The sequence below is a fragment of the Mobula hypostoma genome, chromosome 10 (genome assembly GCF_963921235.1).
Source record: "Mobula hypostoma chromosome 10, sMobHyp1.1, whole genome shotgun sequence".
Taxonomy (NCBI): Eukaryota; Metazoa; Chordata; class Chondrichthyes; order Myliobatiformes; family Myliobatidae; genus Mobula; species Mobula hypostoma.
The window spans coordinates 12,158,956-12,181,256 of NC_086106.1; the positions used below are offsets into that span (position 1 = coordinate 12,158,956).

General features: G+C 47.4%; 1 protein-coding gene across 1 annotated transcript in view; it reads right to left on the bottom strand.

The window, feature by feature from the left end:
• Positions 1-2,546: 2,546 nt before the first annotated feature.
• Positions 2,547-22,301, bottom strand: part of LOC134352660 (cytochrome P450 2B4-like) — a 60,763-nt gene continuing 41,008 nt past the window's right edge. Inside the window, exons 6-9 of the mRNA XM_063060004.1 lie at positions 21,136-21,277; positions 16,614-16,801; positions 12,340-12,481; positions 2,547-3,659 (exon numbers count right to left, since the gene is read on the bottom strand). Of these exons, the coding sequence (XP_062916074.1) occupies positions 3,451-3,659; positions 12,340-12,481; positions 16,614-16,801; positions 21,136-21,277 (681 nt within the window). The 3' untranslated portion in view covers positions 2,547-3,450. The remainder of the gene's footprint in view (positions 3,660-12,339; positions 12,482-16,613; positions 16,802-21,135; positions 21,278-22,301) is intronic.

A 22,301-nucleotide genomic window follows, 5' to 3' on the forward strand; every position in this document is an offset into this window, starting at 1 on the left:
GTAGTGATCATGGATTCAATGTCCAGTCAGAAATCAGATGGCAGAGGGGAAGGAGCTGTTCCTGAATCACTGAGTGTGTGCCTTCAGGCTTCTGTACCTCCTTCCTGATGGTAGTAATGAGAACAAGGCATGACCTGGGAGGTGGGAGGCCTTAACGATGGATGTCGCCTTTTTTGAGGAATTGCTCCTTAGATATGTCCTTTATACTACGGAGGCTGGTGCCCGTGATGGGGCTGATTGAGTTTACGACTCTCTGCAGCTTATTTCGATCCTGTGCAGTAGCTTCCCCCACCCCTCCCATACCAGATGGTGATATAGCCAGTCAGAATGCTCTCCACAGTACTTACAGAAACTTGCGAGTGTCTTTGGCGACATACCAAGTCTCCCCAAGTTCCTGATGAAACGTAGCCACAGTTGTACCTTCTTTGTAGCTGCATCGATATGTTGGGGCCCCAGGGTGGACCCCCAGAGATACTGACACCCAGGAACTTGAAATTGCTCACAGTTTCCGCTTCTGATCCGTCAATGAACTGCCGACTCTTGTTGGTGTTGTTTTGAAAGTTTCGTTCCAATACTATCAATTGCTAATCAGATTGCTGGGCAGTGCAGCTCGAAAGGCTGGAAAGGCTGATTCCAAACTATATCTTAATCAATCAATGAATAAATAAACCTTATTTCCATTCTCTATCTTACAATAATTTGTGGAGTAAGAAACGTTATGATAAAGTTGTATAAGACTTTGGAGAGGCCTAATTTGAGGTATTGTGTGTAGTTCTGGTCACCTACCTATGGGAACAATGTCAATAAGATCGAAAGAGTGCAGAGGAAATTTACAAGGATGTTGCCAGGACTCGACGACCCGAGTTGTAGGGAAGTGTTGAATTGCTTAGGACTTTATGATCTGATCTTTGGGTGATCTAAATGCTGGGCGGGATGGATTGAAAAGGCAGGGTGTCGGGACTGGAGGTGAGGGTCAGGCCGGTTCTGCTCGCCACTCCGTGACGTTTGCTCAACTCTTCACTGCAGTATGGCTGAGGCCGTGGGCCTGCTCCGGGCCTCGTGTCTGAGGCCGTGGGCCTGCTCCGGGTCTCGTGTCTGAGGCCGTGGGCCTGCTCCGGGTCTCATGCCTGAGGCTGTGGGCCTGCTCCGGGTCTCGTGTCTGAGACCATAGGCCTGCTCTGGGCTTCGTGTCTGCGGGCTCTGCGACGTTTTCCTCCACTGTGTGATGAACTGAAGCGGAGGCCGTGGGCCTGCTCTGGCTGCTCCAGGCTTCATGACACTTTGCTCTGCTGTGTGGTGAACGGAGGCTGAGGCTGCGGGCCTACTCTGGGCTTCGTGTCTACGGACTCACTTTCATTCTGAAGGCCGTTTGCTTACTTTTATTGTTCGCACGATTTGTTTTTTTTCTCTCTGCACATTGGGCGTTTGTTGGTCTTTTTCAATGGGTTCTTTTGGGTATCCTTCTTTTGTGCCTGCCTGCGAGGAGATGAATTTCAGGGACGTATAATGTACACATACTTTGATAATAAATGTACTTTGAACTTTATTTCCTTGACCATAGGAGAATGAAGGGAGATTTGCAGACAACCCACCCTGCAAAAACTCATTTCAGGGAGGTAGCACCATCAATTTGCGGGAGACTTCCGGGAGAGGTGGGATGTCTGCAATAGAGTAGCTCCTTAGCAGTCAGCCAGCTAGTTTAAATAACGTTAGCTACGCTAATGACCAAATGACACCTGTTAAACTCACCTCAACATGTCTTTTGCAGTCTTAACCCACCATGGGCAATAGAAAAATCACTGTTACAAACAGTGCAGCGAGCAACACTGTCATTATTTTTGACCCCTATTAGGCAGGGGTACACTTTAGTGTAGTCTGGGGTGATGTACGTTTTATATTTTGTATTTTTTTGGAAAACTCTGCCATGGCGTGCTCTCGCTCGCTCTCTCGTGCTCTTGCTTGCTTTCTCTCTCTCTCGCTCGCGTGCTCTCTTGCTCCCTCGCTTGCTTGCTCTCTCGCTTGCTTGCTCTCGCGCTCTCTCTCGCTCGCGCGCTTGCTTTCTCTCGCTCGCTCTCAAAAAAATTGATTTCCGGGACATTGTATATAATTTGCGGGCATCAGGGAGCCACTATTCATATGTGGGAGGCTCCCGAAACCTCTGGGAGAGGTGGGGTGTCTGGATTTGATAGAATTAAGAAAATTAGGTGGGGTATAGATTGGGGTAAATGCAAGCAGGCTTTTTCCACTGAGGTTGGGTGAGACTAGAACTAGAGGTCATAGGTTAAGGGTGAAGGGTGAAATATTTAAGGGGAACGTGAGGGGGAACTGCTTCACTCTGAGGGTGGTGAGAGTGTGGAACGAGCTGCCAGCGGAAGTGGTGGATGCGGGTTTGTTTTCAACTTTTAAGAGAAGTTTGGTTGGGAGGGCTATGATCCGGTGGGGCAGGTCGATGGGACTAGGTTGAGACTAGATGGGCCGAAGGGCCTGTTTCTGTGCTGTGGTGTTCTATGACAGTAAACGAACATGCAAAAAGGAGTCTTAAAAAATTGGGTTTTGATTTAATGATTGTCCTCTTCAAATTTAATTCCAAAGGGTCTTACGTACATAACCAAAGACAGAGGTGTATTTTAATATTTACATCTCAAAAATAGCCAATAAAATACATATCTAGACAGATCAATATACAATAAACAAATAACAAAATAATGCAGCTGCTGAAAATATGAACTAAAAACAGAAAATGCTGGAAACTCTCAGCAGGTGGAGAAACATTTCTGACTGACGACCTTTCATCGGAACTGTTAAAGCCGGGAAAAATAAAATCTTGTTTTATGTTGCAGGAGAGGCGGGGATTAAGGAGAGGCAGGGTGTGTCTGTAGTAGGGTGGATGGAGGCCAGGATCTCTCCGAGGATTGTCGGAGAGCTACGTTGGCTGGGGCCAGGGCTTTTTTATGCTTTGGCTCTTGGTCGGGTCACCCATGCCAAACAGGTCAAAGGGTAGAGGTCAGACCAAGCGTGGTCCACCCCCTCCTCTAGGTTTGGGGGGTTTATCTCAGGGCTAACAACCCTGACTGGTGAAACAAAGTTGCTAAGGAAACAGCAATGAAGAATCCTTCTACACCTGAGTGTGACAGTATTCCTGAGTCTCCACCCGGGACTTGCATGACTGACAGTAGTGAAAACGGAGAGGATGCTGCTGACACGATGAAGGAAGCCCTGAACACCACCAGAGATGGAGGAACTTCATTGCTGCCCTAAACATCCACCAGCGGTGGAATGGGCTGTGAATAAGTGTGACATTTGCTATCTTTCAATTCCCTGTGACCTGCCCAGAGTCCAGAGATAGTCTGTGCCTGAGCCACTGAGTGTTCCCAGCATCTTCAGTATTTTTTTTTTGCCGCACACTGAGATTTTACAGAAGGTTTCACCCGGTTGGAATGTGTCCGAGCGTCACTCCCTGCCTGGCCTTCTGACCGGCCCGCGAGGAACACAGTACAACTGGTAGGGGTGATGTAGCGTTGAAAAGCCGCTCGACAAGGGGTTGACGTTGATGGCAGACGGTTCCAGCGGGGAGCGGACGGTGAAGTTTTGCAGCAGGGTGGTTAGGAAGATGAAGAGCTGCGTCTGGGCCACCTCCTCACCGATACACATTCGGTTCCCTGCAAAACGCACACACAGACAACTCAGTGAGAAATCAGAACCCACCGGTCAAATTTTATGTTACTTAAAGACTTTGGACTTTGGTAATGTTAAGCTCGTGCACAAAATCATGGTGGTGAGGGAGTCCCAAGCTGTGATGTCCTCATCTTTCAGCCACCCCAAGGCTGTTTCCACTCCCATGACCACATCTGCCACACCCACTGAGTCTGAGGCCACTCCTTTGCCAAGACGCACTGCTACCTGCAGTGCATAGTTTTACACTAACTGCAGGGCGCTGACAGATGTACTGGTTCATTATTGTCGCGTGGGCTGTGATAGGGTGGAATAACATTCGTTCACATACCAGCCAGAGAGACATTCCAGATACCAGTACAGTGCGGTAGGTGAGGCGTTATACCGTAGTGGTTAGCACTATTCCATGACAGCTCAGGACTATTTATTTATATTTGCATTTGCAAAGTTTGTTGGCTTCCGCACTCTGGTTGATCTTTCATTGATCCTGTTACAGTTACTATTCCATGGATTTGCTCAGTATGCCCACTGGGGAATGAATCTCAGCATTGACATGTATGTACTCTGATAATAAATTTTACTTTTACTATACCCACTCCACCATCCACGTGAAAGCGTCTCCCCTCACATCCCTTCAAAAACTCCCCCTCTCGTAAGAATGCTTAAACACGAGGAATTCTGCAGATGCTGGAAATTCAAGCAACACACATCAAAGTTGCTGGTGAACGCAGCAGGCCAAGCAGCATCTATAGGAAGAGGTGCAGTCGACGTTTCAGGCCGAGACCCTTCGTCAGGACTAACTGAAGGAAGAGTGAGTAAGGGATTTGAAAGTTGGAGGGGGAGGGGGAGATCCAAAATGATAGGAGAAGACAGGAGGGGGAGGGATGGAGCCAAGAGCTGGACAGGTGATTGGCAAAGGGGATACGAGAGGATCATGGGACAGGAGGACCAGGGAGAAGGAAAAGGGGGAGGGGGGGAAAACCCAGAGGATGGGCAAGGGGTATAGTGAGAGGGACAGAGGGAGAAAAAGGAGAGAGAGAAAAAGAATGCGTATGTGTGTGTGTATATTTGTTTACTTTAATCAGAGGGGTTGTTAATGGATTAATCAGAATTAGAATCCTTTATTATCGCCAAGTATGTGGACACAGATAGGGAATTTGACGCCAGTTTCCCTGAGCTCTCGCTGTACAGAATCAAAAAGCAAACAAAACCATAGTGCAAATAATCGTGAACTATACACAATGAGGTATACCTGTGTATGTACAGGTGGACTTGGTTTATAATAGACTTAAATTCAAGTGTTCATAAGACTGATGGCATACGGAAAGAAATTGTTCTTGTGCCTATTTGTCCTGGCATACAGTGATCTAAAGCGCCTACCAGAAGGAAGGAGTTGGAACAGGTGATGTCCAGGGTGTGACTCTCTGGCACTGATTGATGACAGGATTCTGAACCAGAAATTATTCTGGGGGCGGGGGGGAGGTCATCAGTTGTGGTTAACTCCCTGAAAGAAACATAACACCAGTCTGGAACCAGACCAGCACGAGGAACAGAGCATCTCTCAGGCTCACGCGGTGACAGTAGTACATTGGGAAGTCAGCTTGGTTATCCAGGACCTATTAGTCCGAGGGCTAATAGATCGGAAGAGGCTAACAGTAACGAGGTAAGAATTAATGGTCTACCTGAGGCAATTAACGTCATATATCACGTTAATTGGCCCTTCAGACGAACTGGTCCGTGCTGAACAAGATTCCCATATACCCTCGTGCCATGTGACCATGCTTGGCTCATATCCCCCTAAACTAGGGGTTCCCAAGCCTTTTTAGGCCATGGACCAATACCATTAAGCAAGGGGTCCATAAGACCATAAGACAAAGGAGCAGAAGTAGGCCATTCGGCCCATCGAGTCTGCTCCGCCATTTTATCATGAGCTGATCCATTTATCCTATTTAGTCCCACTGCCCCGCCTTCTCACCATAACCTTTAATGCCCTGGCTACTCAGATACCTATCAATCTCTGCCTTAAATACGCCCAATGACTTGGCCTCCACTGCTGCCCGTGGCAACAAATTCCATAGATTCACCACCCTCTGACTAAAAAAATTTCTTTGCATTTCTGTTCTGAAAAGGCGCCCTTCAATCCTGAAGTCATGCCCTCTCGTACTAGACTCCCCCATCATGGGAAACAACTTTGCCACATCCACTCTGTCCATGCCTTTTAACATTCGAAATGTTTCTATGAGGTCTCCCCTCATTCTTCTAAACTCCAAGGAATACAGTCCAGGAGCGGACAAACGTTCCTCATATGTTAACCCTCTCATTCCCGGAATCATTTTCGTGAATCTTCTCTGTACCCTCTCCAACGTCAGCACATCCTTTCTTAAATAAGGAGACCAAAACTGTCCACAATACTCCAAGTGAGGTCTCACCAGCGCCTTATAGAGCCTCAACATCACATCCCTGCTCCTATACTCTATTCCTCTAGAAATGAATGCCAACATTGCATTCGCCTTCTTCACTACTGACTCAACCTGGAGGTTAACTTTAAGGGAATCCTGTACGAGGACTCCCAAGTCCCGTTGCATCTCAGAACTTTGAATTCTTTCCTCATTTAAATAATAGTCTGCCCGTTTATTTTTTCTGCCAAAGTGCATAACCATACACTTTCCAACATTGTACTTCATTTGCCACTTCTCTGCCCATTCTTCCAATCTATCCAAGTCTCTCTGCAGACTCTCCGTTTCCTCAGCACTACCGGCCCCTCCACCTATCTTCATATCGTCAGCAAACTTAGCCACAAAGCCATCTATTCCATAATCCAGATCGTTGATGTACAATGTAAAAAGAAGCGGCCCCAACACTGATCCCTGTGGAACACCACTGGTAACCGGCAGCCAACCAGAATAGAATCCCTTTATTCTCACTCTCTGTTTCCTGCCAATCAGCCAACACTCTATCCACGTATGTAACTTTCCTGTAATTCCATGGGCTCTTATCTTGTTAAGTAGCCTCATGTGTGGCACCTTGTCAAAGGCCTTCTGAAAATCCAAATATACAACATCCACTGCATCTCCCTTGTCTAGCCTACTGGTGATTTCCTCAAAAAATTGTAATAGGTTTGTCAGGCAGGATTTTCCTTTAAGGAATCCATGCTGAGTTCTGCCTATCTTGTCATATGCCTCCAGGTACTCTGTAACCTCATCCTTGACAATCGACTCCAACAACTTCCCAACCACCGACGTCAAGCTAACAGGTCTATAATTTCCTTTTTGCTTCCTTGCCCCCTTCTTAAATAGCGGAGTGACATTTGCAATCTTCCAGTCTTCCGGAACCATGCCAGAATCTATCGACTTTTGAAAGATCATCGCTAATGCCTCCGCAATCTCCACAGCTACTTCCTTCAGAACACGAGGGTGCATTCCATCTGGTCCAGGAGATTTATCGACCTTTAGCCTATTCAGCTTCCTGAGTACTTTCTCTGTCGTAATTGTGACTGCGCACACTTCTCTTCCCTGCCACCCTTGAGTGTCCGGTATCCTGCTGTCTTCCTCAGTGAAGACTGATGCAAAAATCCATGGACCCCAGGTTGGAAAGCTGTCATGGTGTGGTAAACCATGTATATAGTTTGTAACTGGGTTACCTGTCTGGATGCCTGGACTCACCCCTCTGCTGACTGCTCCTGTGGCTCCTCCCACAGTCCCCTGAATAAAGGCGACTGTGTCATTGCTCCTCCTCTCAGTCTAGGGCAGATACTCAGCATGGACGTTGGTCGATTTACTGTTTCAGTATTTACTCTACTTCCAGTCTTTCGGAGTAATTGATAGTGCATCACATGGTTAGCACAACGCTTTACAGTACTGCGTTTATGCATTGAGTAACTGCCACATGATTAGGTATGTTTGTTAACGAGCAGGTGTACAGGTGTACCTAACAGAGTAACCAGTGAGCGTAGGTTCAATGGGCCAAACATTCTTTTTCTATGTCATAGGAAAATAAGGGATCAGGGATATATATATACAAAGATCCAGAGCCCTGAGTATATAATTTCCTGGATGCTACAGCGGCAAGCGTTTCACAGTTATAAAGTAGCAGTTACGTTTCTGTACAGTGAACTGCACACTTGCATGAGATCCTGGTGAGGCCGCGCCCAGTGTATTATCTACAGTACTGGTTGTACTGTCATTAAGCTGATAGAAGTACAAAGACCATTTACAACAAAGCCCTTCCTCTGTTCCACCTGCCAGGTGCGCAGCTTCCCTCTGGCCAAACAAAATTCCAATTCCCATTCCTGTTGGTTCATGATCTCCTCTTGTGCCAAGGGCGGAGGAGCGACACCTTATATTCCGTCTGGGTAGTCTCCAACCTGATTGCATGAACATTGATTTCTCCTTCCAGTAATTTTTTTCCCTCCCCCTCCACTCTTCCTCTGTTCCCCACTCTAGTCTCTTACATCTTCTTACCTGGCTATCACTCCCCCTGGGTCCTTCCCTTTCTCCCATAGTCCATTCTCCTCTCCTATCAGATTTCTTCTTCTCCAGCCCTTTACTTTTCCCTCCCACTTGGGATCAACTATCACCTTCTAGCTAGCCTCCTTCCCCCTCCTCCCACCATTCTACCTTGACTTCTCTCCTTCTTTTCCAGTCCTGAGGAAAAGTCTTGGCCCAAAACGTTGACTGTTTCCATGGATGCTGAATTCCCCCAGCATTTTGCGTGTGTTGCTTTGGAATTCCAGCATCCGCTTTCTTGTCACATATTTATGATGGGCCATGGGCCAGAGATATAGAGAACCACTGGACTTCATTTCTTGGAGGTGTACAAAATCATGAGGGGCAAAGAAAGGGTTAATGCCCATCAAAGTTGCTGGTGAACGCAGCAGGCTAGGCAGCATCTCTAGGAAGAGGTACAGTCGACGTTTCGGGCCGAGACCCTTCGTCAGAGCCTCCTAGAGATGCTGCCTGGCCTGCTGCGTTCACCAGCAACTTTGATGTGTGTTGCTTGAATTTCCAGCATCTGCAGAATTCCTGTTGTTTGCGGTTAATGCCCATGGTCTTTTTCCCCAGAGAAGGGGAATCAAAGACTTTTGTACGTTCTCCCCGTGACTGCAAGGGGTTCGTCCGGGTGCTCCGGTTTCCCCCCACAGTCCAAAGAAGTTGTCGTAAATACTCCCACGATTAGGCTCGAGTTAAATTAGTGGTTGCTGGACGGCATGGCTTGGGGGGCTGAAAGACCTATTCTGCACTGCATCTCAATAAATAAAGAAATAAAACTAGACGTCATAGGTTTAAGACCATTTTAAAAAGATCTCAGGGGCAATTTCTTCATGTAGAGGAATGAGCTGCCAGAGGAAGTGGTTGGGGCAGGTACAATAACAACAGTTAAAAGATATTTTGGATATTGTACATGGATAGAGCAGGGTTTCCCAATCTGGGAGTCCACGGACCCCCTGCTTCATGGTATTGATCCATGGTATAAAAAGGGGCGGGAACCCCTGGTTTAGAAGGAAATGGACCAAATGTGGGGAAATGGGGACTGGCTCAGATGATCATGGTTGAATGCTTGTCTCTAGTGCCACACTAAGATGTGGGTGCCTGCCAAAGGTCAGAGTCCCGGAATTCCCTGAAGGGAAACCTGTTAGAGGGGCTTTGCGGCCTTTCACCCATAGAACCATAGAAAACCATAGAAAAACTACAGCACAGAAACAGGCCTTTTGGCCCTTCTTGGCTGTGCCAAACCATTTTCTGCCTCGTCCCACTGACCTGCACACGGACCATATCCCTCCATACACCTCCCATCCATGTATCTGTCCAATGTTAAAAAAGAACCCGCATTTACCACCTCGTCTGGCAGCTCATTCCATACTCCCACCACTCTCTGTGTGAAGAAGCCCCCCCTAATGTTCCCTTTAAACCTTTCCCCCCTCACCCTTAACCCATGTCCTCTGGTTTTTTTCTCCCCTTGCCTCAGTGGAAAAAGCCTGCTTGCATTCACTCTATCTATACCCATCATAATTTTATATACCTCTATCAAATCTCCCCTCATTCTTCTACACTCCAGGGAATAAAGTCCTAACCTATTCAACCTTTCTCTGTAACTGAGTTTCTCAAGTCCTGGCAACATCCTTGTAAACCTTCTCTGCACTCTTTCAACCTTATTTATATCCTTCCTGTAATTTGGTGACCAAAACTGAACACAATACTCCAGATTTGGCCTCACCAATGCCTTATACAACCTCATCATAACATTCCAGCTCTTATACTCAATACTTTGATTAATAAAGGCCAATGTACCAAAAGCTCTCTTTACGACCCTATCTACCTGTAACGCCACTTTTAGGGAATTTTGTATCTGTATTCCCAGATCCCTCTGTTCTACTGCACTCCTCAGTGCCTTACCATTAACCTTGTATGTTCTACCTTGGTTTGCTCTTCCAACATGCAATACCTCACACTTGTCTGTGTTAAACTCCATCTGCCATTTTTCAGCCCATTTTTCCAGCTGGTCCAAGTCCCTCTGCAGGCTCTGAAAACCTTCCTCACTGTCTACTACACCTCCAATCTTTGTATCATCAGCAAATTTGCAGATCCAATTTAACACATTGCTGATACCAATTTAACACCCGTGCCCCTCGTTAAAAGAACTGCTTAATTTCAGTCACTTCCAGTATTCTAAAAGTTGGAAGTTTTGAGAAGCCTTCTTGTTGTGTGTGTGTGTGTGTGTGAGAGAGAGAGAGATAGATGGCATTTTAAACTGCCCTGCCTGTCTATGGGTTGAACCGATTGAAAGCAAGTTTCAAAATGTGGCACATCGCATGAGGTTTAGCTGTGTTTCAGTTCCTCAGGAAGTATCCCTTTAAGAAGCTGAGTAAGTGTGAGAGCTGAGAGATGTTTGCTCTTTGCTATTAAGTGTTAAAGTTCTTTCTCGCTGTGAAAACTAAACGTTCTTATTTTGCTAGATAAACTTTAACACTTATACCAAAGAACAAACAAAAAGCTAAAAACAAGGTGGAGCCTCAGATAGCACCCAGTTACACAGTGTGTTCGAGCTATATAACTGATGTAGTGTAGGTTAAACATATATCTTCTAAATATTTAATATATACAGTGCAAAAGTCTTAGGCACGCACACACACATATATTTATAGAGCTAGGCTGTCCAAGAGTTTTGCACAGTACTGTGGTAATTTTATGTATTGCACTGTACTGCTGTCACAAAAGAAACAAATTTCATGATGTATGTCAGTGATGATAAACCTGATTCTGATATGGGTCTCTGTTGTGGACTTTAAGTGGGAAGGGGGCAGGGAGAGGGGAATCACGGTTCGGAAAAGGGGAAGGGAGAGGGGAGGGAGCGAGAAGCACCAGAGAGACATTCTGTAATGATCATTAAACCAAATGTTTGGAATCAAGTGACCTTGGCTGGCGTCTCAGGGCTGGGTGTGTCTGCACCTGCGCCGCCTCCCTGCCCCGGCACTCCTTCCCTGCCCCACACCTCTCTCGTGCTGCTGCATTTCTGTGTGGTGCGGAAACTGCCCCGCGGCAGACAGGGGGGGCTCTGCAACGGGTGGTTAAAACTGCCCAACGCTTCACCAGTGCCAGCATGCCCGCCATCAAGGGCACACATACAGAGAGGTGCTGGAATTGAAGGCCAGTAACATCATGAAGGGTCTCCCCCCCGCCCTGCTTGTGGACTGTTTGTCCCGCTCCTATCAGGGAGGAGGCACCCGCGCCAGGACCACCAGACTCAGGGACGGTTACCGACCCCCAAGCTGTCAGGCTGACCAACAGCTCCACCCGTTAACCCACCCCACCACCACTGCATCCACATCACCTGGTGTCACTTTATGTACTCACAATCAGTCCATGTATATTACATTATGTATATATAGGCATCCATTAGTCTCGCGAGGCCATGGATTTGCGCCTTGGAAGGTTTCCAGGGCGCAGGCCTGGGCAAGGTTGTATGGAAGACTGGCAGTTGCCCATGCTGCAAGTCTCCCCTCTCCACGACACTGATGTTGTCCAAGGGAAGGGCATTAGGACCCATACAGCTTGGCACCGGTGTCGTCGCAGAGCAATATGTGGTTAAGTGCCTTGCTCAAGGACACAACACGCTGCCTCAGCTGAGGCTCGAACTCACGACCTTCAGGTCACTAGACCGACGCCTTAGCTGCTTGTGTGTTATAGGTTAGTTTCTGTACAGATATTGTGTTTTTCATACTTACTGATTGATTGATTGAGATACAGCGTGGAATAGTCCCTTCTGCCCCTTTGAGCCTCGCCGCCCAGCGACACCCCAACTTAACCCTAGTAAATCACGGGACAACTTACAATTAAGCTACCAACCGGTATGTCTTTGGACTGTGGGAGGAAACCAGAGCACCCGGAGGAAACCCACGCAGTCACGGGGGAGAGTGTCCAAGCTCCTCAGGGGCAGTGTTGGGATTATAATAGTAGAGGACCAACTTATCAGCATGGAAAAGTCTTCGGCACATAAGCGTAGCCAGGGTGGCTAAGGTGTTTGCACCGTACTGTATCATTAGAGAGGTCAGAGCAATACCAAGTAGCAAGCAACAGAGATCAGGATTGAATCCGGCTCATGCCTTTCAGCCATTTCAACAAAATATAAATAGGGAAGGCTACGCATTGAAGAAGTAAGCTTTGGTCAAACCTATTGAGAACGGCAGGAAGGCTTCCTTGTGCTTCAGTTGTTCCCTCTCGTCCAGAAAGTGATTCACGTTGAAGGATTCCGGAGTCTCCCAGCAACAGGGATCGTGCAAAAGGGACGCGAGCAGAGGGATCACAATCATTCCCTGAAAAAAGGGGGTCAGAAGTTAAGAAAGGTCTTGCTTTGGGGCTTGCAATGATACAACAGTTGTCTCAACTTTGTACCCGCTAAGCCAGCCACCCCCTGTAGTTGATGCTGTAATATTGGATCTGCTGAAGGTCACATATGCATTTGAGGCATCTCCCTCCCGATTTATTACACTGGGGACGTCACCATTTCTATCTGACTGTACAAGTGACCTTACAGTACTATGCAAAAGCTTTAGGCACTTAAATATTCAGTAGCTAGGGTATCAAAGACTTTTGCACAGTACTGCTGCTGCAAAAGAAAAATCAAATTTCATGACCCATGTGAGTGATGATAAACCTGATTCTGATATGGGTCTCTATCGTGGACTGAGAGTGGGAAGGGGGCAGGGAGAGGGGAATCATAGTTAGGGAAAAGGGGAAGGGAGAGGGAAGCTCCAGAGAGACATTCTGTAATGATCAGTAAGCCAATTGTTTGGAATCAAATGACCTTGCCTGGTGTCTCAGGGCTGGGTGTGTCTGCACCCACGTCACCTCCTCCCACCCGCTCCCGGCACTCCTTGACTGCCACCCGTCCCACACCCCTCCCCTGGTGCTCCACCCTCACCACTCCCAACATCCTTTGCTCCTGCCAGATTTACAAACTCGCTGTCCGCTCCATGGTCATTATCATCAGCGATCACTCGTAGTCGGGTACGGTTTTTCTCCTGGTGGTCGATCTGGTCACCTGTGGGTCTCGAGATGACTGAAGAGGCCAGTCTGAGATCCACAAGTCCTGTTGCAGTGTTGGCAGGTGGAGGTCTTTGAGGTGGTGGTGGATGTAGCTGGTTGGGCCTTTCCCCAGTCTCTCCTCACGTTGAAGCCGTTTAGTCTCAGCGGCACGGTGGAGGTATTCATCGAACTGTGCAGACCCCTCATAGTCTTGTCATCTTCAGAAGTTTTCTGATGACTCTGCCATAGTTGGATGCATCAGCAAGGGAGATGAGGCTGAGTACAGGGCTACGGTAGGAAACTTTGTCACATGGTGTGAGCAGAATTATCTGCAGCTTAATGTGAAAAAGACTAAGGAGCTGGTGGTAGACCTGAGGAGGACTAAGGCACCGGTGACCCCTGTTTCCATCCAGGGGGTCAGTGTGGACATGGTGGAGGATTACGAATACCTGGGGATACGAATTGACAATAAACTGGACTGGTCAAAGAACACTGAGGCTGTCTACAAGAAGGGTCAGAGCCGTCTCTATTTCCTGAGCAGACTGAGGTCCTTTAACATCTGTCGGACGATGCTGAGGATGTTCTACGAGTCTGTGGTGGCCAGTGCTATCACGTTTGCTGGTGTGAGCTGGGGCAGCAGGCTGAGGGTAGCAGACACCAACAGAATCAACAAACTCATTCGTAAGGCCAGTGATGTTGTGGGAATGGAACTGGACTCTCTGACGGTGGTGTCTGAAAAGAGGACGCGGTCTAAGTTGCATGCCATCTTGGACAATGTCTCCCATCCACTACATAATGTACTGGTTGGGCACAGGAGTACATTCAGCCAGAGACTCATTCCACCGAGATGCAACACAGAGCGTCATAGGAAGTCATTCCTGCCTGTGGCTATCAAACTTTACAACTCCTCCCTTGGAGGGTCAGACACCCTGAGCCAATAGGCTAGTCCTGGACTTATTTCCTGGCATTTACGTATTACTATTTAATTATTTATGGTTTTATATTGCTATATTTATATTCTATTCTCGGCTGGTGCAACTGTAACGAAAAAACAATTTCCCTTGGGATCAGTAAAGTATGACTATGACTATAACTATGACTAGACAGAGCTTCTCCAGCTTTTCCTATTCTGTGCTAATTTCTCCAATCAGGCTGCCGTGGCACTTCCTCGGGTGAGTCCTGATATTGTCTTTGAACCGCTTTTTCTGCCCTCCGGGAGTGCGCTTTGCATCCTTGAGTAGGCCGACCAGGAGTGGCTTAGGGAGGCGGGAGTCAGACACACGGATGACGTGGCCGGCCCATCGCAATTGGCGTTGGGTCACGATTGTGGCTGTGGAGTTAATGTCAGCTTCCTCCAGGATGCTGGAGTTAGTGCGCCTGTTCTTCCAGCTAACTCTCAGAATCTTCCGGAGGCATCTCTGACGGTTAAGTTGCACACACAGGATGCTGGAGGAACTCGGCAGGCCGGGCAGCGCCTCTGGAGAAAAGTGTGTCCTGCCGAAGGGTCTCTGTCCAAAATGTCGACTGTACTTTTTACCATAAATGCTGCCTGGCCTGCTGAGGACCTCCAGCATTTTGTGTGTGTGTGTTGCTTGGATTTCCAGCATCTGCAGATTTTCTCTTGTTTTTGATAGTAAGTTTCTAGGCATTTTATGTGCCTGCTGTATGTTGTCCATGACTCCACTCCACATAGCAAAGAGGGGAGGACTATAGCTTTTATAGACCAGAAGTTCAGTGTTGGTCTTGATATCCCGATCTTCAAAAACCCTCTTTCTCAGCCTGGCAAAAGCTCCACCTTGCCTGTTCTGCGATTTATTTCAAGGTCAATGTTGGCTCTTGAAGAAAGAGAGGTGCCAAGATATGGGAGATGATCAGTGTTCTCCAGAGGGATGTTGTCAACTTGGAAGGTTAGAGGTTTAGGAGCTTGATCTGGAGCAGGTTGGTGCAGGACTTGGGTTTTCTTGATGTTTAGATCAAGTCCCAGGAGCTTGTATTCTCTGGCAAAAGCTTCCATTATGCACTGCAGATCCTCCTCAGACAGGGCTAGGTGGCATTGTCTTCTGCATATTGGAGCTCCATGATGGAAGTAGTTGACACCTTGCTCTTTGCCTTGAACCTGTTAAGGTTAAAGAGCCCTCCATCTGTCCAATGGAGAATCTGGACTCCTTGTGGGAGGTCTTGGCCTATGAGTTGAAGAACGGTTGCAGTGAAAATGGCAAACAGAGTTGGGACCCCTGTTTGACCCCGGTCTGAACCTTGAAAGCTGCTGTTTCAGAGCCGCCGTTGCTGATGACTGTTGCACTCAAAAAATTGCGTAAGAGCTGCAGGATCTTGAGGTATTTCTTCAGGCGCCTGATTTTGGACAGTACCTGCCAAAGGGCAGGATGATTTACAGAGTCAAATGTTTTTGCAAGGTCTATGACGGCCGTATAAAGATTTTGTTCCCAGGCTTTCTCCTGCGACTGCCGTGCTGTAAAAATCACGTCAGATGTTCCTCTGGTTGGACAGAAGCCATGTAGACTCGGGCAGGAGATCTTCTGCCAGAGGTGAAAGCCGGTCACATAAAATTCGGGTGAGCAGAGAGGAGGGAGATGCCTCTATGGTTTCCGCAGTCGGCTTTGTCACCCTTTCTGAAGAGTGTGACAGTCAGGGCATCCCTGAGTTCAGCTGGAATCTTCTCCCGGTCCCAAATCTTGACAAGCAGGTCATGAATATGATTTAAAAGAAGATTCCAAAAGGAAGAGAAGATTCCACATTGACAAATACAGTACTGTGCAAAAGTCTTGGGTACCCTAGCTATATATACGTGCCAAAGACGTTTGCACGGCACTGTATGAGATTTATCCATTTTTGTTTTTGGTTCTGGGAACAACATCCAGAGATATACATAGCACGGGATGTTGGCATCAGCTGCAACATGGCAACACACCTGCAGGCTGATTTGATTTGACACGAAGGATGCTTCTCACCGTGTCACAACCGCGGATTCGGCACCACAGTAGACGCGACAACTGCGCTCGTGAATATGCGCGCGTCAGCTAATTGTTATTTCATTGTGATAGTATTTAACTCCACCCTTGTCGTTGTAGTGCTTGTCCAACCCTTGGACACAGCAACGCTTCGCTGCCTGCATTCCGCCTTGCCTGAGAAATTGGATTGTCGAGTCAACTGACTCTGAAGACTAGTGGTATTCGTTTTATTCTTTTCAATCGCAGGGCAGGCTTCGTTTTCCATTTGAGAGTTTTAGACAATGGCCCTGTTTGGCCTAGTGTTTATTGTTTTCTTTTCCCTTTAACATTCTTCGCATTAAAGTCTGTGAACTATCGACCCTCTTCACTCTGCACTTGGGCCACTGGATGCTTTGATCTACTTGTGACAGAAAAAAATCATTCTATCTACAAGGAACACTGGAAGCATTACCTTTGGGATCAGGAATCCCCGGAACTCTGTATCTTTTGTGACGGTGTGGGGGAGGTTGAGCGGGATAATATTGGAATAGCGCTGGATCTCGCGGATGGCTGCGTTGGTGTAGGGCATCCTTTCTCTGTCTCCGATACACGGTGTGCGTTCCATCCCAATCACCTGATCGATCTCACTTTGGATCCTTTCTGTAAAAGTACAAATCATTGTCCGTGAGGGGAGAGTCCCCCGGATGGGCGCGGAACGGGGCGCAGAAGTTGGATTTATAATCCTTGGGAAAGGGCACAGAGTTAGTGCACCCAGGGGAGATGAGTGGGATTAAACGGTTATAACCGGGAAACAGCATCGGAGTGGGCCGGGAGTGCGGCTGCAAAAGAATTTGAACACGTCAAGGCAAGTACCGAGGTGTGCTGAAAAATCAAAGCTTTACAAACAAAAGTGTGGATTACAAAAGCTGTTAAGACTTAATATATTAAAAAAAAACACTGATTAGTTTCGACCTGAGCAATCATTTCTGAGCACCACACTTTTGGAAGAGAATCAAGAACAGAAGAAATAGGACCTTGAGTCAGCCATCTTCTCAGTTGAACCCAGACATCCCACCTCTCCTGGAACTTCCGGGAGACTCCCGCATACTAATAGTGGCTCCCTGGTGCCCGCAAATTATATACAATATCACGGAAATCAATTTTTTTGAGAGCGAGCGCAAGGGTGACCACGAGAGAGAGTGGGCGTGAGAGAGAGCGCGCCATGGCAGAGTGTTCCAAAAAAATATAAAACGTACGTCACCCCAGACTACACTAAAGTGTACCCCTGCCTAATAGGGGTCAAAAATAATGACAGTGTTGCTCGCTGCACTGTTTGCAACAGTGACTTTTCTATTGCCCATGGTGGGTTAAGACTGTAAAAGACATGTTGAGGTGAGTTTAACAGGTGTCATTCGTTCATTAGCACAGCTAACGTTATTTAAACTAGCTGGCTGGCTGCTAAGGAGCTACTCTATCGCAGACATCCCACCTCTCCCGGAAGTCTCCCGCAAATTGATGGTGCTACCTCCCTGAAATGAGTTTTTGCAGGGTGGGTTGTCTGTGAACCTGTTCCACCATTGAATAAAATCATGGCTCATCTGGCTGTAGACTTAGCCCTCTAACCACCAGCCTTTCCCCCATAACCCTTAACGCCACCACGATACAACAATCTGTGTCTTACATATATTTAATGGGACAACCTCAGCTGCTTCACTGGACAGAGAAACCACACTACAGTGGACAGGAAGGCAAGTCAAAAACTGCCCAGTGCAACACTGGCACTGGCCTACCCGCCATCAAGGACACAGAAACAGAAAGGTGCTGGAAAAGGGCCAGTAACATCATGAAGGATCCCACCCACACTTGCTCATGGTCAGTTTGTCCCACTCCCATCAGGGAGGAGGCTAGGTAACATCCATGGCAGGGCCCTCAGACACAACAACAGTTACAATATCTTCCCCAAGCAGTAAGGCTGATCAACACCTCCACCCACTAACTCCACCATAACTTTTATCATTTCCTGCCAGTCACCTTGAGTACAGCCCAGTGTCACTCTAGGGCCATACAATCAATCTATATATATATATATATAAGCTAGCTTCTGTATTTAGACTTAGAGACATAGAGTCGTAGAAAAGTACAGCACAGAAACAGGCCCTTTGGCCCATCTAGTCCGTACCAAAACTACCTACTCCCATCCACCTGTACCGGGACCATAGCCCTCCTTACCCCTACCCATGTACCTATCCAAACCTCTCTTAAACTTTGAAATCGAGCTCGCATGCACCACTTGCACTCCCACACTCTCACCTCCCTCCGAGTGAAAAAGTTCCCCCCTTTCACCTTTCCACCCAGCGTCAGTGGAAAAAGCCTGCTTGTATTTACCCATCTGTACTGCTCATAATTTTGTATACCTCTCAAATCTCTCGATCTTCTATGCTGTAAGAAATTTATTGTGTGTGTGTGTGTGTGTGTGTGTGTGTGTGTGTGTGTTTTTATTATTGAGATCTTTATCTTTGGTGTTTTGTTTTGCGCTGCATCAGATCTGGAGTAACAATAATTTTGTTCTCCTTTGCACCTGCAAATAACATCAAACAATCTTTAATCTTGAATCTTGTATCGTATTATACCCGGCCAGGGAATAGGATGTAACTAAGGGAGAGGCTCTGTTACTAAATTTGAAGGACCGCATGTTTTAAGAGGAAGTACCCCCTTTGAGAAGTTGCACAAACGTGAGAGCCAAGTGAGATGTTTGCTCCTTGATACAAGTGTTAAAGTCATTTCAGAAGCACTGGAAGGGAGAATGAGGAGAATCTCACCTGTTGCAAGCTTTCCAGCTCTGGAGTAGACGGCTTGAAACCGATTCAATGTACTGTACACGTTTGAAAGGGAACAGGGTGAACACTTGGAAAAAAAAGGAAGAACCTGCAGGTCTTCGGGAGGAAACGGAGTGTGATCACTGGGCTGACTTTTTAAAAAAAGATATGCACGGATACAATGGCCCGAGTGGCCTCATTAAGGAGTGGCATGATTTTATAGATACCAAGCCCATCAGGAGATCCTGAAAAGTGCCAAGGCAGCTCGTCAAGGGAACAACATGGTGGGAACAGATCCTACGGCAGACAACAGGGCCGCTCTCTCACTGCTCTAGGTTTCATTCGATCTCTGGTGCTGTCTGTGCAATGGTTCTAGCTTCTGGCCAGGACACTACAAATGTTCCCTGCACTCTGTGAACAAGGGGATTTTTATTTCAAGGTCATTTCAAGTGGATGATGCAGGGCAGCAGCCCATCTAAACTCCGGCACCTTGGGTACTCCGAGTACTGGAGGGTTTAGTCAAGGGCAGCAGGTGAGTATTGAGTCCTTGGAGAGGGGAGAAGGTTATCTCTGGTTCACTGATGTGACCCTCCGAGAGCAGGACATATATAGTAAACCCTCCAAGAGTGCCACAACCTTGTCGTAGGGTTTGGAGGCTTGCGTGCCTTAATGACCCAGAGAGCTATGTTGGCTGGAGTCAGGGCTTTGTGCTTTGGCTCTTGGTAGGGTCACCCATGCCAAAGGGTAAAGGCCAGATTAAGAGTGGTCTACCAGTCCTCCACCCAAACAAAATTGTTAAGGAAACGGCGATGAAGAATCTGTTTACATCTGAGCATGATGGTATTCCTAAGTCTCCGCCTGGAACTTGTGTGACTGACTGTAGTGAAAACCGAAACATAATGAAGAAAGGCCTGAACACGGCTAGAGATGGAGGACCTTCATTGCCGCCTTAAATGCCGACATCATAATGAGCAGAGACAACTGAGGCTAGTTAAGCTCCCACCTTTCAGTCAAATCCAACTCATCTCAACCTTCACTCTATTGAGGGCATCATGCCCAGAGCACCACCGTGCTAGCTCACAGGGAAGAAGATCTGTAGATAGAAGGCAACGTAATGAAGCAAAAGAAATGCAGATGCTGGAAACCTGAGACGAAAAATGAAAATGGCAAAAAAAAAACGCTCACAAGCTGTGGAGATAGTAATAGAGTTAAGGTTTCGTCAGTCCTGTTGAAGGTTCTTGGCCTGAAATGTTGACTCTTTAATCCTCTCCGTAGATTCTGCCTGACCTGCTGAGCTCCGCCGGCAATTCGGGTGCGGGTTTCCAGCATCTGCAGAATCTCTTGTGTTTCAGGTGTCCGATCAGTGAATCTAAAGTGAGTCATGAACTGGCACGTGGGACATGACATGTCACACACTGACAATATGATTTCCCCTTGGATCAAGGGGATGTGTTTTTTACTCAGAGAGTGGTGGATGCCTGGTATGGGGGGGCAGAGGCAAATACATTAGAGGCTTTTAAGAGATATTTTGATAGGCACATGACTGTAAGGAACATGATAGGCACATGACTGTGTGGGCACGTGGCCAAGTGGTTAAGGCATTGCACTAGCTACCTGAAGGTCGTGAGTTCGAGCCCCAGCCGAGGGAACGTGTTGTGTCCTTGAGCAAGGCACTTAATCACACATTGCTCTGCGACGACACCGGTGCCAAGCTGTATGGGTCCTAATGCCCTTCCCTTGGACAACATCAGTGTCGTGGAGAGGGGAGACTTGCAGCATGGGCAACTGCTGGTCTTCCATACAACCTTGCCCAGGCCTGCGCCCTGGAGAGTGAAGACTTTCCAGGCGCAGATCCATGGTCTCGCAAGACTAACGGATGCCTTTATTTTTTTTGACGGTAAGGAAGATGGAGGGATATGGACATGGTGTAGGGAGGGATTAGAGCTTGGATGTGCTTGATTTGCTTTTTGGCTGGCTTGAAGGCCCTTTTCCTGCCCAGTACAGTTCTATGCTCTTTGCTGGAGAACCAGACTACCTGCTGGAGGAATACACACACACAGCAGGTCAGGCATGGAAACGAACAGATAGTCGACGTTTTGGGCTGACGCAGATCTTCCCTGGAATCCAAAAGGAGAACGGGCGACATGCAGAAGAGGACCTGATCCGGTGTCTACTCACCCTGTACCTCCGGGTACTTCAAGAACAGCAGGAGACCCCACCTCATGGTCGAGCTGGTGGTGTCAGTCCCGGCGAGGAATATATTGAAAGTGGACAAGACTAGGTTCTCGTCGTTGAACTCTGACCTTGGGTTATTTTTCTCCTGTAAAACAGCAACTTCTGGTTACACCCACTTCACCGGTTCCTCTTTAATTATAAATGTAGTTAAGATCTGTTATAGAAAAATTACATTTATTTGAAATAACCAGGGAGATAAGAACTTTACAGAGTGGTTTCTTTGCTATTTGCACAGCAGAACACCCGAGCACGCTGCTGGACTATAAATAGCCTAATGCGGTCTCACTGACAACTCTGACAGTACTTACTGAAGTCATAAGACCATAGGAGCAGATTTAGGCTATTTGGCCCATCGAGTCTGCTCTCCCATTTCATCCTGGTTGATTAGATTAGATTAGATTATGAGGACACTCAGTCCTCTTTTATTGTCATTTAGTAATGCACGCATTAAGAAATGATACAATGTTCCTCTGGTGTGATATCACAGAAACACAAGACAGGCCGAGACTGAGAAACTGACAAAAACCGCATAACCGCATATAGTTACAACAGTGCAAAGCAATACCGTAACTTGATGAAGAACAGGCCATGGGCATGGTGAAAAAAGTTCAAGGTCTCTCGAAAGTCCCATCATCTCACGCAGACGGGAGAAGGAAGAAAAATTCTCTTCCTGCCATGAGCTACTAGCGTCGTAAACTTGCCGATGCAGCACCCTGGAAGCACCCGACCACAGTCCGACTCTGAGTCCGTCCGAAAACTTCAAGCCTCCAACCAGCCCTCCAACACCGAGCACCGAGTACCATCTCTGCCGAGCGCTTCGACCCCAGCCTCGGCCGCCAGCAACAGGAAAAGCCGAGGGTTTGGGGCCTTCCCCTTTGGAGATTCTCGATGGCACAGTAGCAGCTGCAGTGAACTGGGCATTTCAGAAGTTTCTCCAGATGTTCCTCCGTGCTACTCACGGCTGTCTCCATCAAATCAGAATTGTGCACGACCCCTATTTAACAAATACGATATCATTTCATCGGAGAGGCCGTCGTGCCGCCATCTTCTCCTCCCGCCTCCATTTTCCCTCTCAGCATAACAGTCAACGTTTCAGGCTGAGGCCCTTC